We start from the raw sequence: 20,124 nt of genomic DNA, 5'->3' as shown, positions 1-20,124 counted from the left end.
AATGAGAACTCCTCCCTCTAATGTCTTGTTCATTATTTTTACTTAAAAAAATTTTAATGGTGTACCCTTGTGGCTCATCAGGTTAAGGATCTGGCATTGTCACTGCTGTGGCACAAGCTTGATCCCCGGCTTGGGAACTTCTGTATGTGGGTGCAGCCAAAAAATTAAAAATTAAAAAATTTTTAAAAGATGAATTTAAAGCTGTGAGTTTCCCCCCAGAGAATACATTTGCCCAGTCTCCAGGACAAAGTAATCGTTTCATTGTCCTTAATGCCTTAGTCTGCTTGACAGTTTTAATTTCCTCTTTAAGAATTATGCAAATACTGAGCACCTGCTTTGTGCCAGGCGCTGTATTTGGCACTTGGGAGATAATGGCAAGTAAAACCAGACCAGATCCTTTCTCATAGATGTTACTAAACAATTACAGTTGATACTAAAAAGATTATAAGCCATGAGAAGTGTTCTGTAACAAAATATGATCCTATAAACGTATAATCACAGAACCGGATGTAAATTTTAAGAGGAAGAAATGGTCAAGTTGTTCCCCAAGAAAATGACTCATACAGGAGTTCCCGTGGTGGCGCAGTGGTTAACGAATCCGACTAGGAACCATGAGGTTGCAGGTTCGGTCCCTGCCCTTGCTCAGTGGGTTAAGGATCCGGCGTTGCCGTGAGCTGTGGTGTAGTTCGCAGATACGGCTCGGATCCCACGTTGCTGTGGCTGTGGTGTAGGCCAGTGGCTACAGCTCTGATTGGACCCCTAGCCTGGGAACCTCCATATGCTGCAGGAGCGGTCCTAGAAAAGGCAAAAAGACAAAAAAAAAGAAAGAAAATGACTCATACAGTCTAGCTTTCCTAACACAGTCTTCCCAGTATGCTTTTCTTCCTATCATGCCACCAAATTCTACCAATTCCTGCTGTAGTGGGTGCCTTTTCAATTTTTTTTATAAGTTTCTTGTATTTTGTTTTTTCCCCAATATGATTTTTTTTCCTACTGTACAGCATGGTGACCCAGTTACACATACATGTATATATTCTTTTTTCACCATTATCATGCTCCATCATAAGTGACCAGACATAGTTCTCAGTGCTACACGGCAGGATCTCATTGCTAATTCATTCCAAAAGCAATAGTTTACATCTATCTGTTAACCCCAAGCTCCCAATCCATCCCACTCCCTTTCCCTCCCTCTGGGCAACCACAAGTCTGTTCTGCATGTCCATGATTTTCTTTTCTGTGGAAAGCTTCATTTGTGCCATATATTAGATTCCAGATATAAGTGATATCATATCGTATTTGTCTTTCTCTTTCTGGCTTACTCAGTATGAGAGTCTCTAGTTCCATCCATGTTGTTGCAAGTGGCATTATTTTGTTCTTTTTTATGGCTGAGTAGTATTCTGCTTTTCAATTTGATGATATATTGCCATCCTCTCTTCCAGTCTGGGTCTACAGAACCCCAACTGTTTAGTGATGTACCAGATGTTTACCCTTACCTGCTCCGAAGTTAAGAGCCTGTGCCTTAATTAGTCTACCTTCATTTAGTCTACTCAATTCATCACCTCCTTCTGGGTACAGATGTAGACTGATAATCTAAGCATGATGATATATGTATAGGGACACCTGCAGCATATGGAGGTTCCCAGGCTAGGGAGCGAATCTGAGCTACAGCTGCCGGCCTACACCACAGCCACAGCAATGCAGGATCCAAGCCGTGTCTGTGATCTATACCACAGCTCACGGGAATGCCAGATCCCCTACCCACAGAGCGAGGCCAGGGATTGAACCCACATCCTCATGGATATCAGTCAGATTCATTTCCGCTGCACCACAATGGGAACTCTGATAAATTATATTTCTATCATTCCTCTATTTTTCTTGTAATATTTGAAAATAGTTAAAATATGAACTCTGACATTTGGGGTAAAATATAAAAGTATCTAGTGCATTCCAGCTGCCTGTTGGATTAAGTTTACTAATCCTGCCATTCAAGGCCTTCATAAGCCTAACCCCACCTATGACATTCATCCAGTTTCCCACTGTTTGAGAACCTGTGCCTCTCCAAGCTGATTTAGTTGATGTAAATACCTTCTTCGCCAAAGCACAGAAGCCCTAATCCTTACTTGTCCTGAAATGTGATTATTATCCTTATTCTCACAGACGTTGTAAAGTCAGGGTTGTTATCTTGCAGCAAGAATAGGTGAGAATAAGATTCAAACCCAAATTTCTCTGGCTCCGGTCCATTTTTCCTCCTTTTTATTATGAAAAATTCCAAATGTAAGCAAGGTTAAAATGGTATGGTGACCAATCCCATACCCATCACCTGGCTTCACCAACAGCTGTCCTGTTTTAGGATACTCACTCCCCACCCCTCTATTTACTTTATAAATAGTAATTTTGCATTTCTTCAAATATACAAATCTTTTTGGCTGCCCCATAGCATAAGGAGTTATGCTAGGAATCAGATCTGGGCCACAGGTGTAACCTACACCACAGCTGAGGCAATGCTAGATCCTCAACCCACTGTGCTGGGCTGGTGATCAAACCTGTGTCCCAGCCCTACAGAGACACCACTGATCCTATTGCCACAGTGGGAACTCCTAAATGTGCAAATCTTATTATCATACGGTTTTTGACAAATGGATGCATGTAGTAACCCACACCTGTCAAGACAGAAAACATTTCCATCATCACACAAAATTCCCTAGAAAATCAGCACCCCCACCCCCAAGAAGAAACCACTGTTCTAGTTTTCCTTCACCAATAGATTAGTTTTGACTGATCTGGAATTCCATCTTAATGGATCATTAAATATTCATTCTTTTTGTGGCTAGGTTTCTCTTTCTTTTCTTTGTCTGTGTGTGTCTGTGTTTTGGACTGTACCCATGGCATATGGAAGTTCCCAGGCTAGGGGTCTAATCAGAGCTACAGCTGCTGGCCGCGGCCACAGCCACAGCCGCAGCATTGTGGGATCCGAGCCTCATCTGTGACCTACACCACAGCTCACTGCAACGCTGGATCCTTAACCCAGTGAGCAAGGCCAGGTGATTGTTTATAAGAAACAGTCTAAACTTTCCTCAAAGACTGTACTACTTTACATCGTTCTTCCCAGAGATGTGTCTGAGTCTCAGTTGCTCCTCATCCTCACCAACATTTGGTTCTTAGTTTCGTGTGTGTGTGTGTGTGTGTGTGTGTGTGTGTGTGTGTGTGTGTGTTTTCCTGGCCATGCCTATGGCATGAGGCAGTTCCTGGGCCACGGCCTAAACCTGTACCCTAGCAGTGACAACGTTGGATCCCTAACCAGCTAGGGCACCAAAGAACTCCCTATTCATTTTTGTTTTAGCCATTTTGATGGATGTGTAGTGATACTTCCTGGTTTTAATTTTCATTCACAATTGATTTGAGTACTTTTGATGGGTATATTGATTATGTACTGTCTTCTTTATGAATCAAATGTTCCAGTCTTTTGCTCACTCTACATTTTTTTGACCTTTTATTACTGAGTTAAAGGAGTTCTAACTTACATATTCTGGACACAAGACTTTTGAGTCAGATATCTTTTTGCAGATGTTTTCTCCCAGTCTAAGGCGTATTTATTTTAATGATATCTTTTATAAGCAGAGGTTTTATACTTTGATGAAGTTTAAGTTATCAGGGAGTTCCCGTTGTGGCACAGAGGTTAACGAATCCAACTAGGAACCATGAGGTTGTGGGTTCGATCCCTGGCCTTGCGCAGTGGGTTAAGGATCCAGCGTTGCTGTGGCTATGGTATAGGCCGGCGGCTACAGCTCCGATTAGACCCTTAGCCTGGGAACCTCCACATGCTGTGGGAGCAGTCCTAGAAAAGGCCAAAAAAAAAAAAAAAAAGTTTAAGTTATCAGCTTTTTTTCTTAGTGGTAATTGCTCGCGCTCGCGCGCTCTCTCTCTCCTCTCTCTCTCTCCTCTCTCTCTCTCTCTCTCTCTCTCTCTCTCTCTCTCTCTCTCTCTCTCTCTCTCGTATAGGAAATCTTATCAATGCTAAGCTCATAAAGATATTCTCTACTCTTCTTAAAAGCTTTAGAGTTTTAGCTTTTATATTCAGGTTTATGACCTAATTAGTTTCTATGTATAGTATAAACTAGGGGTCAAGGTTCACTATTTTCCGTATGGACACTGAGTTGTTCCCTTACATTTTACTGAACTCCAACCAAAGATTTTATTTTGAAAATTTTTAAATCTGCAGAAAAGTTGAAAAACCATAACAAAGACTCCTGAAAATACAACCATATACAATCTATGAGATTTCACAAAAGCATTTCTTAGAAGGAAGTTCACAGTAATACAGGCCTTCCTCAAAAAAACAAGAAAAACCTCAAATCAACAACTTAATCTACCACCTGAAAGAATTCGAAAAAGAACAAACTGGAGTTCCCATTGTGGTGCAGTGGAAACAAATTCGACTAGTAACCATGAGGTTGTGGGTTTGACCCCTGGCCTTGCTCAGTGGGTTAACAATCCGGCATTGCCATGAGCTGTGGTATAGGTCAGAGACATGGCTTGGGTCCTGCATTGCTGTGGCTGTGGTGTAGGCCAGTGGCTGAAGGTCTGATTCAATCTCTAGCCTGGGAACCTCCATATGCTGAAGGTTTGGCCCTAAAAACAAAAAAAAAGCAAAAAGAAAAGCAGAAAGAAGGAAATCAAAGATTAGAGAGGAAATCAATAAAATAGAGTTTCAAAAAACAACAGAAAAAAAAAATCAATAAAACCAAGAGCTGGTTCTTTGAAAGGGTAAACAAAATTGACAAACCTCTGGCCAGACTCACCAGGAAAATAGAGAGAACCCAAATAAAATAAGAAATGAAAAGGAGTAATCTCAATGGATACAACAAAAATACAAAAAAACATTAGAGAATACTATGAACAATTATATGCCAACAAATCTGACAACCTAGACGAAATGGATAACTTTCTAGAAACATTGCAGCCCACCAAAAGTGAATCAAGAAGAAATAGATAATTTGAATAGAGTGATCACTAGAAATGAAACAGAATACATAATAAAAGCACTCCCTACAAACAAAAGTCCAGGGTCAGATGGCTTCACAGGTAAATTCTACCAAACATACAAAGAACTTATATCCATCCTTCTTAAAATTTTCCAAAAGACTGAAAAAGGAACACTCACAAAGATATTCTATGACATCACTATCACCCAAATACCAAAACCAGACAAAGATACTAACTACCAAAAAAGAAAATATTAGGAGTTTCCGTCGTGGCGCAGTGGTTAACGAATCTGACTAGGAACTATGAGGTTGCAGGTTTGATCCCTGCCCTTGCTCAGTGGGTTAAGGATCCGGCGTTGCCGTAAGCTGTGGTGTAGGTCGCAGACGCGGCTCGGATCCTGCGTTGCTGTGGCTCTGGTGTAGGCTGGCGGCTACAGCTTCAATTGGACCCCTAGCCTGGGAACCTCCATATGCCACGGGAGCGGCCCAAGAAATAGCAAAAAGACAGAAAGAATAACAGCACCAATTAAAAAAAAAAAAAAGAAAAAAAATATTAGGCCAATATCTTTGTTTTTTTGTTTTTTGTTTTGTCTTTTTTTGCTATTTCTTGGGCTGCTCCCGAGGCATATGGAGGTTCCCAGGCTAGGGGTCGAATCGGAGCTACAGCTGCTGGCCTACTCCAGAGCCACAGCAACGCGGGATCCGAGCCGCGTCTGCAACCTACACCACAGCTCACGGCAACGCCGGATCCTTAACCCACTGAGCAAGGGCAGGGATCAAACCCGCAACCTCATGGTTCCTAGTCGGATTTGTTAACCACTGCGCCACGACGGGAACTCCTATCTTTGATGAACATAGATGCAAAAGTTCTCAACAAAATTTTAGCCAACTGTATTTAACAACACATAAAAAAAGATCATACACAAGGATGCCCACTCTCACCACTTTTATTCAACACAGTATTGGAAGTCCTAGCCACAGCAATCAGACAAACAAAAGAAATAAAAGGTATCCAAATTGGAAGAGAAAAGGTAAAATTGCCACTCTATGCAGATGACATGAAACTATATATAAAAAACCCTAAGGACTCCACGGAAAAACTACTCGAAATGATAAACAAATTCAGCAAAGTAGCAGGATACAAGATTAACATTCAGGGATTGGCTGCATTAATGTATACTAACAATGAAATATTAAAAAGGAATATAAAAACAATAACTTTTAAAATTGCACCCCAAGAAATTAAACACCTAGGAATACACTTGACCAAGGAGGTGAAAGACTTATATATACTGAGGTCTATAAAACATTAATCAAGGAAATAAAAGAGGACTCAAAGATACGGAAAGATATCCCACACCGGGATTGGAAAAATTAACATTGTTAAAATGGCCATATTACCCCAAGCAATCTACAGATTTAATGTGATCCCTATCAAATTACTCATGACATTTTTCACATATACAGAACAAATAATCCAAAAATTTATACGGAACCATAAAAGACACAGAATTGTCAAAGCAATCCTGAAAAAAAAAAAGCAGGATGCAAAACTCTCCCAGACTTCAGACGATATTACAAAGTAATCAAGATGGTGTGGTACTGGTACAAAGACAGACATACAGATCAATGGAACAGAATAGAGAGCCCAGAAATAAACGCAGACACCTACAGTCAATCAATCTTTGACAAAGGAGGCAAACACATAAACTGGGGAAAAGAGAGTCTCTGGCAAGTGGTGCTGGGAAGACTGGACAGTTGCATGTAAATCAACACACTCTCACATCATGTACAAAAATAAACTGAAAATGGCTTAAATACTTAAACATAAGACAAGACACCATAAAAATTGTAAGAGAGAACATAAGCAAAACATTCTCTCACATAAATCATACAAATGTTCTCTTGGTCCATCTCCCAAGGCAACAGAAATAAAAACAAAAATAAACGAATGGGACCTGAGCGAACATACATGCTTCTGCACAGTGAGGGGGTGGGGTGGGGCAGGAGAACATAAGAAAAAAACAAAAAGACAACCTACAGAATGGGAGAAAATAGTTGCCAACAATGCAACTGACATGGGCTTAATCTCCATAGAGAAACAACTCATACAATTCAACAACAAAAAAACAACCCAATCAAGAAATGGGCATGAGACCTAAATAAACAACTCTCTAAAGAAGACATACAGATGGCAAAAAAACACATGAAACGATGCTCAACATCACTAATTATTAGAGCAATGCAAATCAAAACTAAAATGAGTACCACCTCACACTGGTCAGAGTGACTGTCGGTAAGTCTACAAATCACAAATGCTGGAGAAAGTGTCAAGAAAAGGGAACCCTCCTACGCTGTTGGTGGGAATATAAATTGGTAAAAGCACTATGGGAAATAGTATGGAGGTTCCTCAGAGAACTAAATATAGAACTACCATTTGATCCAGAAGTTCCACTCCTGAATATATATCTGGACCAAAATATTCAAAAAGATACATGCACCCGTATGTTCATAGCAGCACTACTGTAAATAAGAAGATGTGGTATATACACACAACAGAATACTACTCAGTCATAAAAATGAAATAATATCATCTGCAACAACATGGATGCAACTAGAGATTCTTATACTAAGTGAGAGAAGTCAGGAAGAGAAAGACAAATATATGCAATCACTTATATGTGGAATCTAAAATATGGCACAAATGAACCTATTTACAAAACAGAAACAGATGCATAGACATGGAGAACAGACTTGTTGCCAAGGGGGAGGAGGGTGGGAGTAGGTTAAGGATCTGGTGGTGTCACTGTAGGGGCCTGGGTCACCACTGTGGCAGGGGTTAGATGCATGGCCCAGGAATTTCCATATGGCACTGGAGAGGCAAAGGAAAAAATAAGTAACAATTTCAATATATCAGAGTACTTATGATCACAAGGGAAAAGTAGGATAATAGGAAATTTAATTTCTTATTACATAATAGAGGGACAATCCTGGAATTTGTAAGAACAGAAATTTTAATTTTTATGTAATTTTATTAATAAACACAGGGAAATAATGATATAATACATTAAAATTTTAAAGTGTCAACATAATATTATTAAAAGTACAAAATTCAAATGTCACAAATATCTTCCCCATGATAATGCAAAAGAAAAAAACCAGTAATTACAAATACGTATATTTTACAAAAAAACTCCATTTATCATGGAAATTGTTGCGATTACAAAGAGTGGATGAATTATGATTGAATTTCATATCCTAGAGGATCAAGTCCCTGGTCTAGGAGCATTAGAGAGGATTCTCTTAACTTCTGAAGCAATTTCCTTAGTTCTTCCTTAGAAAATACCTGATTTTTAAACAGAGAGAAAAGAATTAAAAATGAGAACAAAAAGGAGTGTGAATTTATAGTCACCTAATCAACCAGATTAGCTTCAAGCAAAAAGAAATTCCTCTTTAAGACTGATGTAGCCGTGGAGTTCCCATCGTGGCTCAGAGGTTAATGAACCCGACCAGTAACCATGAGGTCACAGGTTCAATCCCTGGCCTCCCTCAGTGGGTTAAGGATCCAGTGTTGCCTTGAGCTGTGGTGTAGGTCGCAGACACAGCTGGGATCCTGTGTTTCTATGGCTGACCCCTAGCCTGGGAACCTCCATATGCCACAGGTGCGGCCCTAAAAAGTCAAGAAAAAAAAAAAAAAAGACTGATATAGCCAGAGGCTGGTATATGAGCATAGCCCAGGAACTTCAAAGACAACTCTCTGAGCCAGTGTAGATATTTCTAACTGTTTAGAAATGTATACACATTTTGGTTATAAAAGCACATACATCAAAACTGGACCATTAAATCTAAAAACAGCTAAAATATCTAAACTCATCTCACAAAATTAAGTATTACTATAGAGTTATCAAATCACTAAAATTTAAAGGTGGAAACACTTCTAGAACTTACCAGATACAGCTTGTGGCGCTCAGAGGACACCATATCTGCTAACTGCAGGCATTCCTGATACTGACCAGTACTATGCAATATGGTGTGGAGCAGAAAACACAACATTGGCAGACAAAGCTGTCTCAGTAAAACCATTTGATGTGTTCTTTCATGGTCTTCCTCAGCATCCTGCAGACAGATATCAAGCAGTCATTTTAACAACTTTAAGCCTAATACCTTTACCAAAAAGTCAATGAATCAGACCAACATGCAACTGGTAAAAGAACCTAGAGTCTCTGTAAAGCTTACCATGCCCATCAAAAATAGAACAAGGCAGGGTTTCAATCGTGGTATCTGATAGATACAATTCTTTGGCAAAAAACCATTAGGATGAACAAAACATACTTCAGAGGAGCCAAGTCTGTTAATGAAAACAAAATGCTTCTGAATCTGTATTCACTACCTCTTGAATAAAAACATGCATAAAAGGGAAAAAAGTTAGAAAGGAGGCAAAAATCAAACAGGAAATAATCACCACTGCACTGGATGTATACAGAAGGAAACACAGACACCTATGGGGAGGGCTGAGAGGACATTCCAGACCAACAGTGTGACTCCTGCTGGGCAGAAGGTCAGGACGAGGGGAGAGGTGTGCAGGGAGGACAACTTCATTCAAATGCTTTGTTTTTTAAACAGAGAATGAATTTAAGATGGCTTTGTATAATTTCTTAAAAACAGAAAAACTGGAAGACCCTAAAGATTTGAATAAAACAATGAAAGAGAACTAACAGATATATGAAGAAAAACTTACTGCAGAGAAAATAATGAGCATTTCTAAGTATACATGGATCTTTTTTCCCTTTTTTTTTTTTTTTAATTTTCTTTTTCCGGCTATACCTGTGGCATATGGAAGTTCCTGGGACAGGGACCGAATCCAAGCCACAGCTGCAGCAACACTGGATTCTTAACCCACTGTGTCACAGTGGGAACTCTTACATGGATCTTTCTAAAAAGCGGACACTATGAGTGCAGAAAAAAGAACAGGTTCTATACTCGAACTAGCTCAGTGGGTTAAGGATCAGGCATTGCCACATGGTGTAGGTCACAGACACAGCTCAGATCCCTCATTGCTGTGGCTGTGGCATAGGCTAGCAGCTGTAGCTCGGATTTGACCCCTACCTAGCCTGGGAACTTCCATATGCCACGGTGCAGCCTTAAAAAGCAAAAATAAATAAATAAATTATATATATATAGTTGTCATAAGGAAAATTTTAATTATATATATATATTGCTGTCATAAGGAAATTTAAAAAAAATTATCGGATATCTTGCTAAGCTTTTCAAAGAAACATATATTTTAGCTTATTCTGTTTTCTGTTTTATTTTACACTATGAGTTCTATGTATTTCCTTACAATTTTTAAGGTTATTTCAGAAATTTTAAGGAATTCCCAATGTGGCTCAGCAGTAACAAATCTGACTAGTATCCATGAGAATGCAGGTTCGATCCCTGGCTCTGCTCAGTGCGTTAAGGATCCAGCATTGCCACAAGCTGCAGCGCAGGTCACGTGCACTCGGATCTGGCGTTGCTGTGGCATAGGCTGGCATCTGCAGCTCCAATTCGATCCCTAGCCTGGGAACTTTCACATGCCACAGGTATGGCCCTAAAAAGGAAAAGAAAGAAAGGAAGGGAGGGAGGGAGGAAGGAAGAAAGGAAGGAAGGGAGAAATTTTATTGTGGCTTGGTACTTTTTTGTTATTTTAATGAATTATTGTAGTTTTCAATTTTGTTGTAAGATAATGTAGTGGGCATAAAAGGTCTCTTCTTTTTTCTGCACTCTAGTGTCCAATTTTTAGAAAGATCCATGTAGGGGTTCCCGCTGCGACACTGTGGGTTAAGACAAGGTCCAGTATATGTGTGATACTGCAGGTCAAGGAAAGAAATTTGGGTTTTAGTCAAAGTGTAATGAGAAGCCACCAGAAGGTACTGAGTAGGAGAGCAATCTACATGAGGAACGGACTGTATAAAGAAGAGTGGAAGCAAGGGAAAGACAGGTGAGGATCCAACTAGAATGTGGTGGAGGGAGAGGTGGCGTTGAGTAGGCAAACATCACCTGCCTGGTCTGTTCCCCCTGCCAGCCCTGTGTGCCACCGGCTTCCAACACTAATGGGACCATCCTGCAGTTATGTAAAAAATGAAGTGCAGCTATAAGGGTCAATATATAAGGCCTAGGCTTTGCTGAACAGCTGTGCCTTGCACAAGAGTGCTGGCAGGCAAGCGGGGGGGAGGGGGCAAGGCTGAAGTCTAATCCACGCCCCATTCTTCAGGGCATTTGCACTTGGCATGGAATCTATCTATGTAAGAGAAAGGTTACCATTTCATAATTCTTATACAAGAGATATAAGTGCTATCAGGAACTCTGAATAATTTCCTGCTTTGTTGAATATGTTTATTTATCATCTGACTGCTCAAGAAATCACTTCTTCTCTGGGTTAGATCTAAAGAAGTAACTGAGACTGAAAATTGATTTTTATTCTTTTTGGGGAGGCCAAACTCTTGGTATGCAAAGTTCTTGGTCCAGGGATCAAACGTGTGCCACAGCAGTGACAATGCTGGATCCTTAAACTGCTGCACCACCAGGGAACGCCTGGATATTGATTTTTAAATGTTTGATAAAAAAAAGGGGAATGATTTATTGCCTTCCAATCCAATTCCATTTTAATAATACTCCAGAGTGTGCTATATGACTTTCACTAGCTAAGATTAATTCTTAGGAGTTCCCATGGTGGCTCAGTGGTTAATGAATCCAACCAGGAACCATGAGGTTGCGGGTTCAATCCCTGGCCTCGCTCAGTGGGTTAAGGATCCGGTGTTGCCATGAGAAGTGGTGTAGGCTGCAGATGTGGCTGGGATCCCGAGTTGCTGTGGCTCTGGCGTAGGCCAACAGCTACAGGTTCAATTTGACCCCTAGCCTGGGAACCTCCATATGCCACAGGAGCGGCCCTAGAAAAGGCAAAAAGACAAAAAATAAAATAAAATAAATAAATTCTTAGAATAACAAAGATTTATGTATAAATAAGGCACCAAGTCTTTTCAAACCTTAAATACCTAAATTAAAAGAGCACCAGCATCAGAAACATTTAGCCTGAGGAAAATGCTAAAGGTTCAAAACTATTTATGAGGTCAGCAGAGTTCTACTATGCGTTTTAATATAAGAAGTAGAGACTTTCAGAGTTCCCACTGTGGCTCAGTGGGTTAAGAATCTGATTAGTAACCATGAGGATGAAGGTTTGATTCATGGCCTTGCTCAGTGGGTTAAGGATCCGGTACTGCTGCAAGCTGCAGTATAAGTCACAGATGCAGCGCAGATCCTGGGTTGCTATGGCGATGACGGAGGCTGGCAAATGCAGCTCTGACTAGACCCCTAGGCTGGAAACCTCTATATGCCGCAGGTGCAGCCCTAAAAAAAAAAACAACGTGGAGACTTAAAAGTAATAACTATATTAGGATTCAGGAAACATACCAAAAACACTCCTATAATTTTCTGTTCAAAATAATATACCTAGTACCCAAGAATCCAGCATTTACAATCCTTGGACAGATCATCCGATCTGCAGAGGTAAAGCTGAGTTACTGTTTTTGTCAGGTCCCAGAAGTGGGCCTCGATGCCTTTTCCTTACCCGTTGTGGCTCAGCAGATTAAGAACCCGACTGGTATCCATGAGGATGCAGATTCAATTCCCAGCCTCACCCAGAGAGTAAAAGATCCAGTGTTGCTACAAGCTGCGGCTCAGATCTGGCGTTGCTGTGGCTGTGGTGTAGACCGGCAGCTGCAGCTCCAATTTGACCGTAGCCTGGAAACTTCCACATGCTAAAGGTGTGGCCCTAAAAATAAATAAATAAATAAATGGACAGCTCAGAGGTGAGAGCCACTGCTTTACCTATGTCCTATTCATACTACTAGCCTTACTTTCATATCTGTAAATTGAGCTTAATACATGCATAAGTAATTTTTAGGCCCAGAATTTAAAAAAATTAGATTTTACTATCCTGAATGAACATATTAAATAAGGAGAATACTGTACCTAAGAGTCAAACATTCGTATATTCCCTAACTAGCATTTCAGGTTAGTGTTAAATTATGAGATGTTATAAGCACAAAGGTTACAAGATCTATAGATGCTCCCAAAGAATTTAAAAAAAAAAAAAAAAAAAAAAAGACTGCCCTCGCTTTTAGCTATAAACAATGCACACAACTTACCTCTCTAACATCTACCATCCACCCTCCATCAACAAACAACAAGACATTGTACATTTTCTCCTTCACATCAGCAGTGAGGGCATCCAAGTGCCCTTTCCAAATTCCGTAATCCATCTGCAGAACAAACATAAGGCAGACATATGATGGACTAAAGCCAATACAAATAATACATTTGTACACACAGGAATACATACATATGGAACATCATTCTAAAGAGTTGACATTCAGTAAGCTAAATACAAAAATAAACACCAACAGACTGCAGTTAAATAAAACACTCAAAACGTTAATCATGTAAATGAACACTTGTGTCACCTGAAGGTATGTTTCATGTTTGGTTAATTATCGACAGAAAAGTAAGTAAACAGATGGCTTTTTTTCAAAGTAGAACAGTAAAAAAGGAAGATCATCGATTACAATAGGAATATAACTACTAAAGAACTGATCTCTTTAAATACATAACATGTATTTTTGAGATGCAATAGACATGTCTCATCTCCATTCAACTTACTTCGTATTTCTTTTCTTTGTGTTCATGAGCCACTTTCTCAGTAAAAGTTGCTTGAGGTATCAAAGTAGGTTTTTGTGGAGCTGAATTCATATGCTTAAACCACTCATTAAAGGTTTCATGGGCTTCCTAAAATGCAAAATAGAAAAATACAAAAAAAGAAAACTTTTCACATATGTTTAAAACAAAGCTTTTAAAAAACAGGTCCTAGAAATAATTTTGCAGCACCAAGAAATAAAATCGTTTAATATTTCTTTTTTTATGCAAAAAACCATGGTGAATAATTGTTTTGTTTGTGATGTCCACATGTTTACTTGCTGTCTTCTTGAGGAGCCTGTTAACTTCTAGAGGGCAAGGACAGAAAGCCATCCAGACTTAGTCCTAGACCCTAGTCAATATGATCACCTCATTGTTTGTTGAATGAATTTTGAATGAGTATGTTGTTATTCAAACTCATAGTATGTTACGTAGTCATAATATAGAATATTTTACTTTTCTGTTATTGCCAAAAGCAGAACTGTTAAAGTTGAGATAAGCATCCAAAGAATCTTAAGAAAACATCCAGGAGTTCCCGTCATGGCTCAGACGAAACGAATCTGATTAGTATTCATGAGGAAGCAGGTCTGATCCCTGGCCTCGCTCAGTGGGTTAAGGATCCCGTGTTGCCTTGAGCTGTGGTATAGGTTGCAGATGGCTCGGATCTGATGTGGCTGTGGCTGTGGCATAGGTCAGCGTCTATAGCTCCAATTTGACCCCTGCCTGGCCTGGGAACCTCCATATGCCGTGAGTGTGGCCCTAAAGACAAAAAAAAAAAAAAAAAAAAAAGTAAAAAGAAAACATCTACTTCAGACATCACACACACTATCTACCATGTGAGATGTCTTGGTTGGTTAGCACTGATTAGGGACTCCTATAAATGAAGACCAGGTCATGATTTCAAAGTCCTTGTGGATGAGTCAATCCCACAGTGGGAGATAAGAAAATGAGTTAATTGCCACTTCTGGGAGCTCCCCCTGTGGCTCATCGGTAATGAACCCAACTAGTATCCATGAGGATGCGAGTTCGATCCCTGGCCTCGTTCAGTGGGTTAAGGATATGGTGCTGCTGTGAGTTGTTGTGTAGGTCGCCGAAGTGGTGCTTGGATCTGGCATTGCTGTGACTGTGGTGTAGGCCAAAGCTACAGCTCCAATTCAACCCCTAGCCCAGGAACTTCCATATACTGCAGGTGCAGCCTTAAAAAACAAAAAAAAATCGCCACTTCTGGAAAAACAGTTCAGAGTCTGAGAATGAATAAGAACAGTCAAGGTAAAGGCACTGTGCAGTTTTTCTTTACAATCTCACCAAGTAAGCTCTAATGCACAAATGTTCTCGGATGGCGTTATCATCTTCAGCAGGAAGTGGGCTCTCCATTCCTTGTTCCTCCCATTGATTATAGATTTCTGCTATTGAATCCTGAGGAATTTTCACGAATACTTCTTTTGCAGCTTCGTGTTTTTTTGATGCTATGAAAAAGACGATTCGCCAATATATATGGATTTCTGTTAAATGGTTTCTAACGGAGTCAAATCATTGGTTTGCAACTTTCACAGTGACCTGTAACCACTCCAGGTCCCGAGGTACCTCGGTTAAAGATCTGAGTGATCTTTCTACTGAATGGCTGGGCTTTTTCCTTATTTCGATGCAACCATCACAAAAAGATTCATTAATTGTAGTTACTTTTACATACTATTCTGTATCTTAAAAAAAAATTAATTCCATTTTCAAAGCCTTGAGGTTTTAGAGGCAAAACTGAATAGGACATGAAAATTCACTATTAAATATGTTTTGTTTCATAGTACCAAGTTTAATATATGAGTGGCTGTTTTGTACTTTACCCTAAAACAGAAAACAAAGTTCAAGAACAAAACAAAAACTTGAAAAAAAAAAATATATATATACACAAATACAGCATACCTAAGAATTTCCTCATTATCGCATTGCCTTGTTTTAGTGCTTCCGCTCTCTGTGCTGGGTCAAATACCAACCAGTCAATTACATCAATTTTTAAACGGTCCTCCTATTCATTTAATTGGAAAAAAGAAATGTCAACTTTGTTTTTTCTAAGGTATCTTGCAAATTAGTAGAAATAACTTATATGCTCACTTCTAGTGAATATTTTCCCTCAAGTTACATAAAATTATGAAGAATATAGCTTTTCTTATTTTCACATTTATTTTTATTTTTACATTTAATAGCAGCCTATCAAATTACAGAAAAAACTTATTGGACTGTGAATCTGTAATTATATATTCAATGCACCACCAACTTAACCATGTGATTTCTTTAGGTGCTACTCTAAATTTTTTTTCTTTCTGAAATAAAACTTTCTATTATTTTCTGAAAATAGGAATAAAGTAAGCTACATAAAAGTTAGGGATGCATTCAAGTATCTAGAAAAGTCTGATGAGCAAAAATCTAATGCTCAGCTATTTTCTATTAAAGAAACTTCCTTTAACATACTACTACTACTAAGCAATTCCTTACATATGCTCTTAAGCTTGCTGCCAATTTTTACAACTTGGCTGACACAGCAAAATTCTTCAAAAAAGAAAGAAGCCAGAGCATTTTAAGGGTAGAAGTTGACAAAGGAATAACATGAGGGATTATTGCAGGATATAGAACACATACCCCCAGAGTTCCCGTCATGGCTCAGTGGTTAACGAATCTGATTAGGAACCATGAGGTTGCGGGTTCGATCCCTGGAACTCGCTCAGTGGGTTAAGGATCCGGCGTTGCCGTGAGCTGTGGTGTAGGTTGCAGACGTGGCTCAGATCCCCTGTTGCTGTGGCTCTGGTGCAGGCTGGTGGCTACAGCTCCGATTCGACCCCTAGCCTGGGAACCTCCATATGCCGCAGGAATGGCCCAAGAAAATGGCAAAAAGACAAAAAAAAACAAACAAAAAAAAAACAAAACACCACACACTCCCTTCCCCGCGTATTACCTCTGTAGTGCCAGTATCTAGGGCTGGGGCCAGGTCATGATGACTGAATTCACCATTATCTTTCTTTCGAGTATTCTCAACTACAGTTTTTGTTATAGTTGCAATATCCAAATCTAAAGAATTTTTTGAGGAGACAAAAATCAAGAATTAATTGTTCACACATTATTCTCTAAATGGTTACAATGATTTGGTAAATTTGGGATAACAATTCTTTAAAAATGTCACATGTAAAACGAAAGACATTCTGGCATTATGAAATTCCAAAATTAAAAGACATGTTATACTTCAGTGACAGTAGAAGTTATTTCATTGCTAAAACAGAATTTTATTGAAAAACTCATTCCTTTTTTTTTCTCTTAAGAGAAATAAGATTTAAAACTAGAATGATAAATGTCACTAGAGTCAAATGATAATTTGTCTATAAAGCCCAACAGATGAGGTTCTCAACCATTTTTACCTGCTTCTTTAGCCAGCTCCAGGCAATGGTGGCGCTGTTCAAATTCTGTAACACCTTCCAAAAATAGTGCATACTGGGCAACAGCTAGGTCTTGAGGCAAATGACAGGTATAAAATGCTATGAGATCTGTATGCTTCTCATTTATTAAAAGCTAAAAAGCAGAAAGAGATCAAAGTGTGTCAAAAATAAAACAAGTTCTAGGATCAGCAGTGCTTTTTAAAAAGTTCATTTCAAAATTTCATATGTATTTTAGAGAGTCATACAGACACAGATTTGTGCTGCTAAACACAATTAATTTTAAATTTCAAAAGAAAGTACTTATGATAATTAAAAGATCTCTTATGGATTCTGATGACTTTCCTGCCACTGGATATTAAAATATTATCATTCTGAAGTTTACCTGTATGTATGTCTTTAAAACCTCAATGGAAACTTCTTCCTTCATAGGAAAAAAAGAAAGATATAATTCCATTATAAACACAATTGCTTACATATACCAACAAATACATCTAATAAAAATTCTGCTATAATGATTTTTAATATTTACCATTGAGCAATAACTATATGTCAAGTAAAGTACTTAGCGAGGTTTACATTCAAAGTTAAAAGCCTGATTTAACCTTACCAGACCCTTTGTCGGTAGTCACTATTATTTGCATTTTTCAGAGGAAGAAACTAAGACTTGTGGAGGTTTCATTTACCCAGAATTACACAGCTAGAAGCTGCTGAGCAAGAATGTGAACCTAGGCTCCTTACTCCAAAATCCAGGCCTTCAACCGATGTATTGTTCTGCCTTCTACATGTACTCTGAGCAAAATGTTACCAATCATTTAGGACAGAAGAAAAAGAAAAAAACAAAACAAAGGTTTAAAATCTCATAGAGAATTTAGTCTGGTTCAGTCAGTTTAGGAGGTTGATTTAGGGCTCACTATTGATGAGGATTCGAATTACAACTTCACCAAAAACCAACCCATCAGCATTCTGCTGCCACAGATCAGAACCCTAATGGGTCACCACAGTGAGTGATCAGTGAGTGACCATATGAGACTATATGCACCCTTATCACCATTTCTTGAAAACAACAAAAAAGCAGTATGTTTTCCTGATGACAAGTATATAGCATCAGCCTTGCAGGAAAGGCATGCGGCTCATTTTTATTTACTTTGGTCTGCAGTCCCAGAGTGCGGAAAAACAAAATGAGGTGAGTCATGAAGCGGAGAAGGTGTCCAGGTAGATTGTTTCTGCTCTTGGAAAGCCATTTGCTAAATTCATCCATCAAACCTACAAGCCACCAAAGCAAAGATTCAACAATAGGGATAAAAATCAAAATTAGAAATATAAACACTACCCAAAGGCATTTATTGTATTCCCATAGTACTACTAAATCACTATCTCATTGTTAATAACCATCATATAAAACAGATATTGGATTAAATTCAAATTTTATTTTCTAACAACTAAGTAAAGAGTTATATTCAAATAGGCTGATATTTATAAAGTGTAAAATAAAATACGTAGTAGTTATGTGCACCGTTCTGATAACTTTCTACAAAATTATTATAAGAAAACAAAGAACTCAAACAAAGCAAAATAAAATATATCTTACCATCAATGTCTCCAAGGATAAGGAATTTTTGAACTATATGATAATGTTCTTGATTCTCTTCCAGAACTCTCTGAAAAAATTTTTACATTTTCTGTAAATCTATTGTGGATATTCTGTAGCATGTACTCACTGGTAAGCTAAAACTGTCTCAACTTTTGAAGGAATATATAAATATATGTATATATATATACACACACTATATATACATAAAAAATAAGCTGAAAATGAAGGGTCTTAGGAGACTAAAGTAAAATAAAATATGAGAAGGATATTGCCCTTGGAATATATATTCAAGGCTGAATATTATCTTTGGAAGCAAATAACTATGATAAAACAATTAATCTCTGTGAATGTTATGAAAATCTTATTTTTTATATTTTACTACTGTTTTTCTTGGCAGTCTATGGTGACCAGAAAAGAAGGGCCTCTGTAACTTCAGCAAAATAAACTGTAAGATTTCCTTCAACATAAACAGCAGTTCTTGAATACATTCATTGGGTTTTCGCTTTTGCAAATGGTACAAAGAGTAACAAAACCTTTCGCAGTACTGATTAGACACAGGGTAGAAAAAGCATTTATAAGTAACCTGCTGTTGGATTTTTTTTTTTTTAAGCAAATAGTTCATTTATTTTTTGTCAAATGTATTTTAATTTTTACTTGTCTAAATTTTCTTTCAGCATTTCTTTTTTACATTCATATATCTGCTCCACCTGGAATTGATTTTAATACATGGCATGAGGTACAGATCTAGCTTTGTTTTCTTCCAGATGGAAAGTCAATTATGCCCATACTGTGCATGTAAATAAACTATCCCTCTTCCTCTGAAAGATCATCTCTGTCATCTATTAAGTTCTCATATATATTTGGGATATGGACATCTACATTTCAGTGATTCTATCTGTTCCCATACCAATTCCATACTGTTTTGTTGTATGTTAATATTTTTTTATTTACTTTTTTTTTTTTTTGGTTGTTGCTGTTGTTGTTTTGGTCATGCACACAGCATGCAGAAGTTCCTAGGCCAGGGTTCAAACCTGTGCCACAGCAATGACAATGCCAGATCCTTAACCTACTGAGCCACAAAGGAACTCCCTATATTGTTTTATTATTAAGCCAAGTATCCCATAGCTAGTGTTCTTTTCCAAATTTTCTTGCCATTCTCACTTATTCTTCACTTGGGAATTTTCTATTCAGAAATAATATCCCAAAGTATTAGATTTCTATGTTAATTTTGGAATGACTGATATTTGTATCAAATCCTCTCATACAGCAACATGTGACATCTATTTATTTGCATCTTTCAATAAGATACTAGTTTTCTTTCTGGAGGTCCTCAAACCTTTGGTTGATTTTATTCCTAGGTAACTTATAGCTTGGGTCAGTAATTTAAATGGGACTTTTTTAG

At 38.3% G+C, this 20,124-nt stretch overlaps 1 protein-coding gene across 2 annotated transcripts in view; it reads right to left on the bottom strand.

Moving 5' to 3' along the window:
• Positions 7,925 to 20,124, bottom strand: part of NUP107 (nucleoporin 107) — a 50,905-nt gene continuing 38,705 nt past the window's right edge. For both annotated transcript variants that reach the window (XM_021091969.1, XM_021091970.1), the window contains 11 exons: positions 18,720 to 18,789; positions 18,276 to 18,394; positions 17,514 to 17,552; positions 17,114 to 17,264; positions 16,657 to 16,769; positions 15,630 to 15,732; positions 15,018 to 15,178; positions 13,680 to 13,805; positions 13,169 to 13,282; positions 8,931 to 9,098; positions 7,925 to 8,328 (listed from right to left, as the gene is read on the bottom strand). In XM_021091969.1, coding sequence (XP_020947628.1) covers positions 8,221 to 8,328; positions 8,931 to 9,098; positions 13,169 to 13,282; positions 13,680 to 13,805; positions 15,018 to 15,178; positions 15,630 to 15,732; positions 16,657 to 16,769; positions 17,114 to 17,264; positions 17,514 to 17,552; positions 18,276 to 18,394; positions 18,720 to 18,789 — 1,272 coding nt within the window. In that variant the 3' untranslated portion in view covers positions 7,925 to 8,220. The remainder of the gene's footprint in view (positions 8,329 to 8,930; positions 9,099 to 13,168; positions 13,283 to 13,679; positions 13,806 to 15,017; positions 15,179 to 15,629; positions 15,733 to 16,656; positions 16,770 to 17,113; positions 17,265 to 17,513; positions 17,553 to 18,275; positions 18,395 to 18,719; positions 18,790 to 20,124) is intronic.

Source organism: Sus scrofa, chromosome 5, assembly GCF_000003025.6.
Source record: "Sus scrofa isolate TJ Tabasco breed Duroc chromosome 5, Sscrofa11.1, whole genome shotgun sequence".
Classification (NCBI taxonomy): Eukaryota; Metazoa; Chordata; class Mammalia; order Artiodactyla; family Suidae; genus Sus; species Sus scrofa.
The sequence above is the reverse complement of the archived record's forward strand: the minus strand, read 5'-3'. Positions and strand labels throughout refer to the sequence as shown.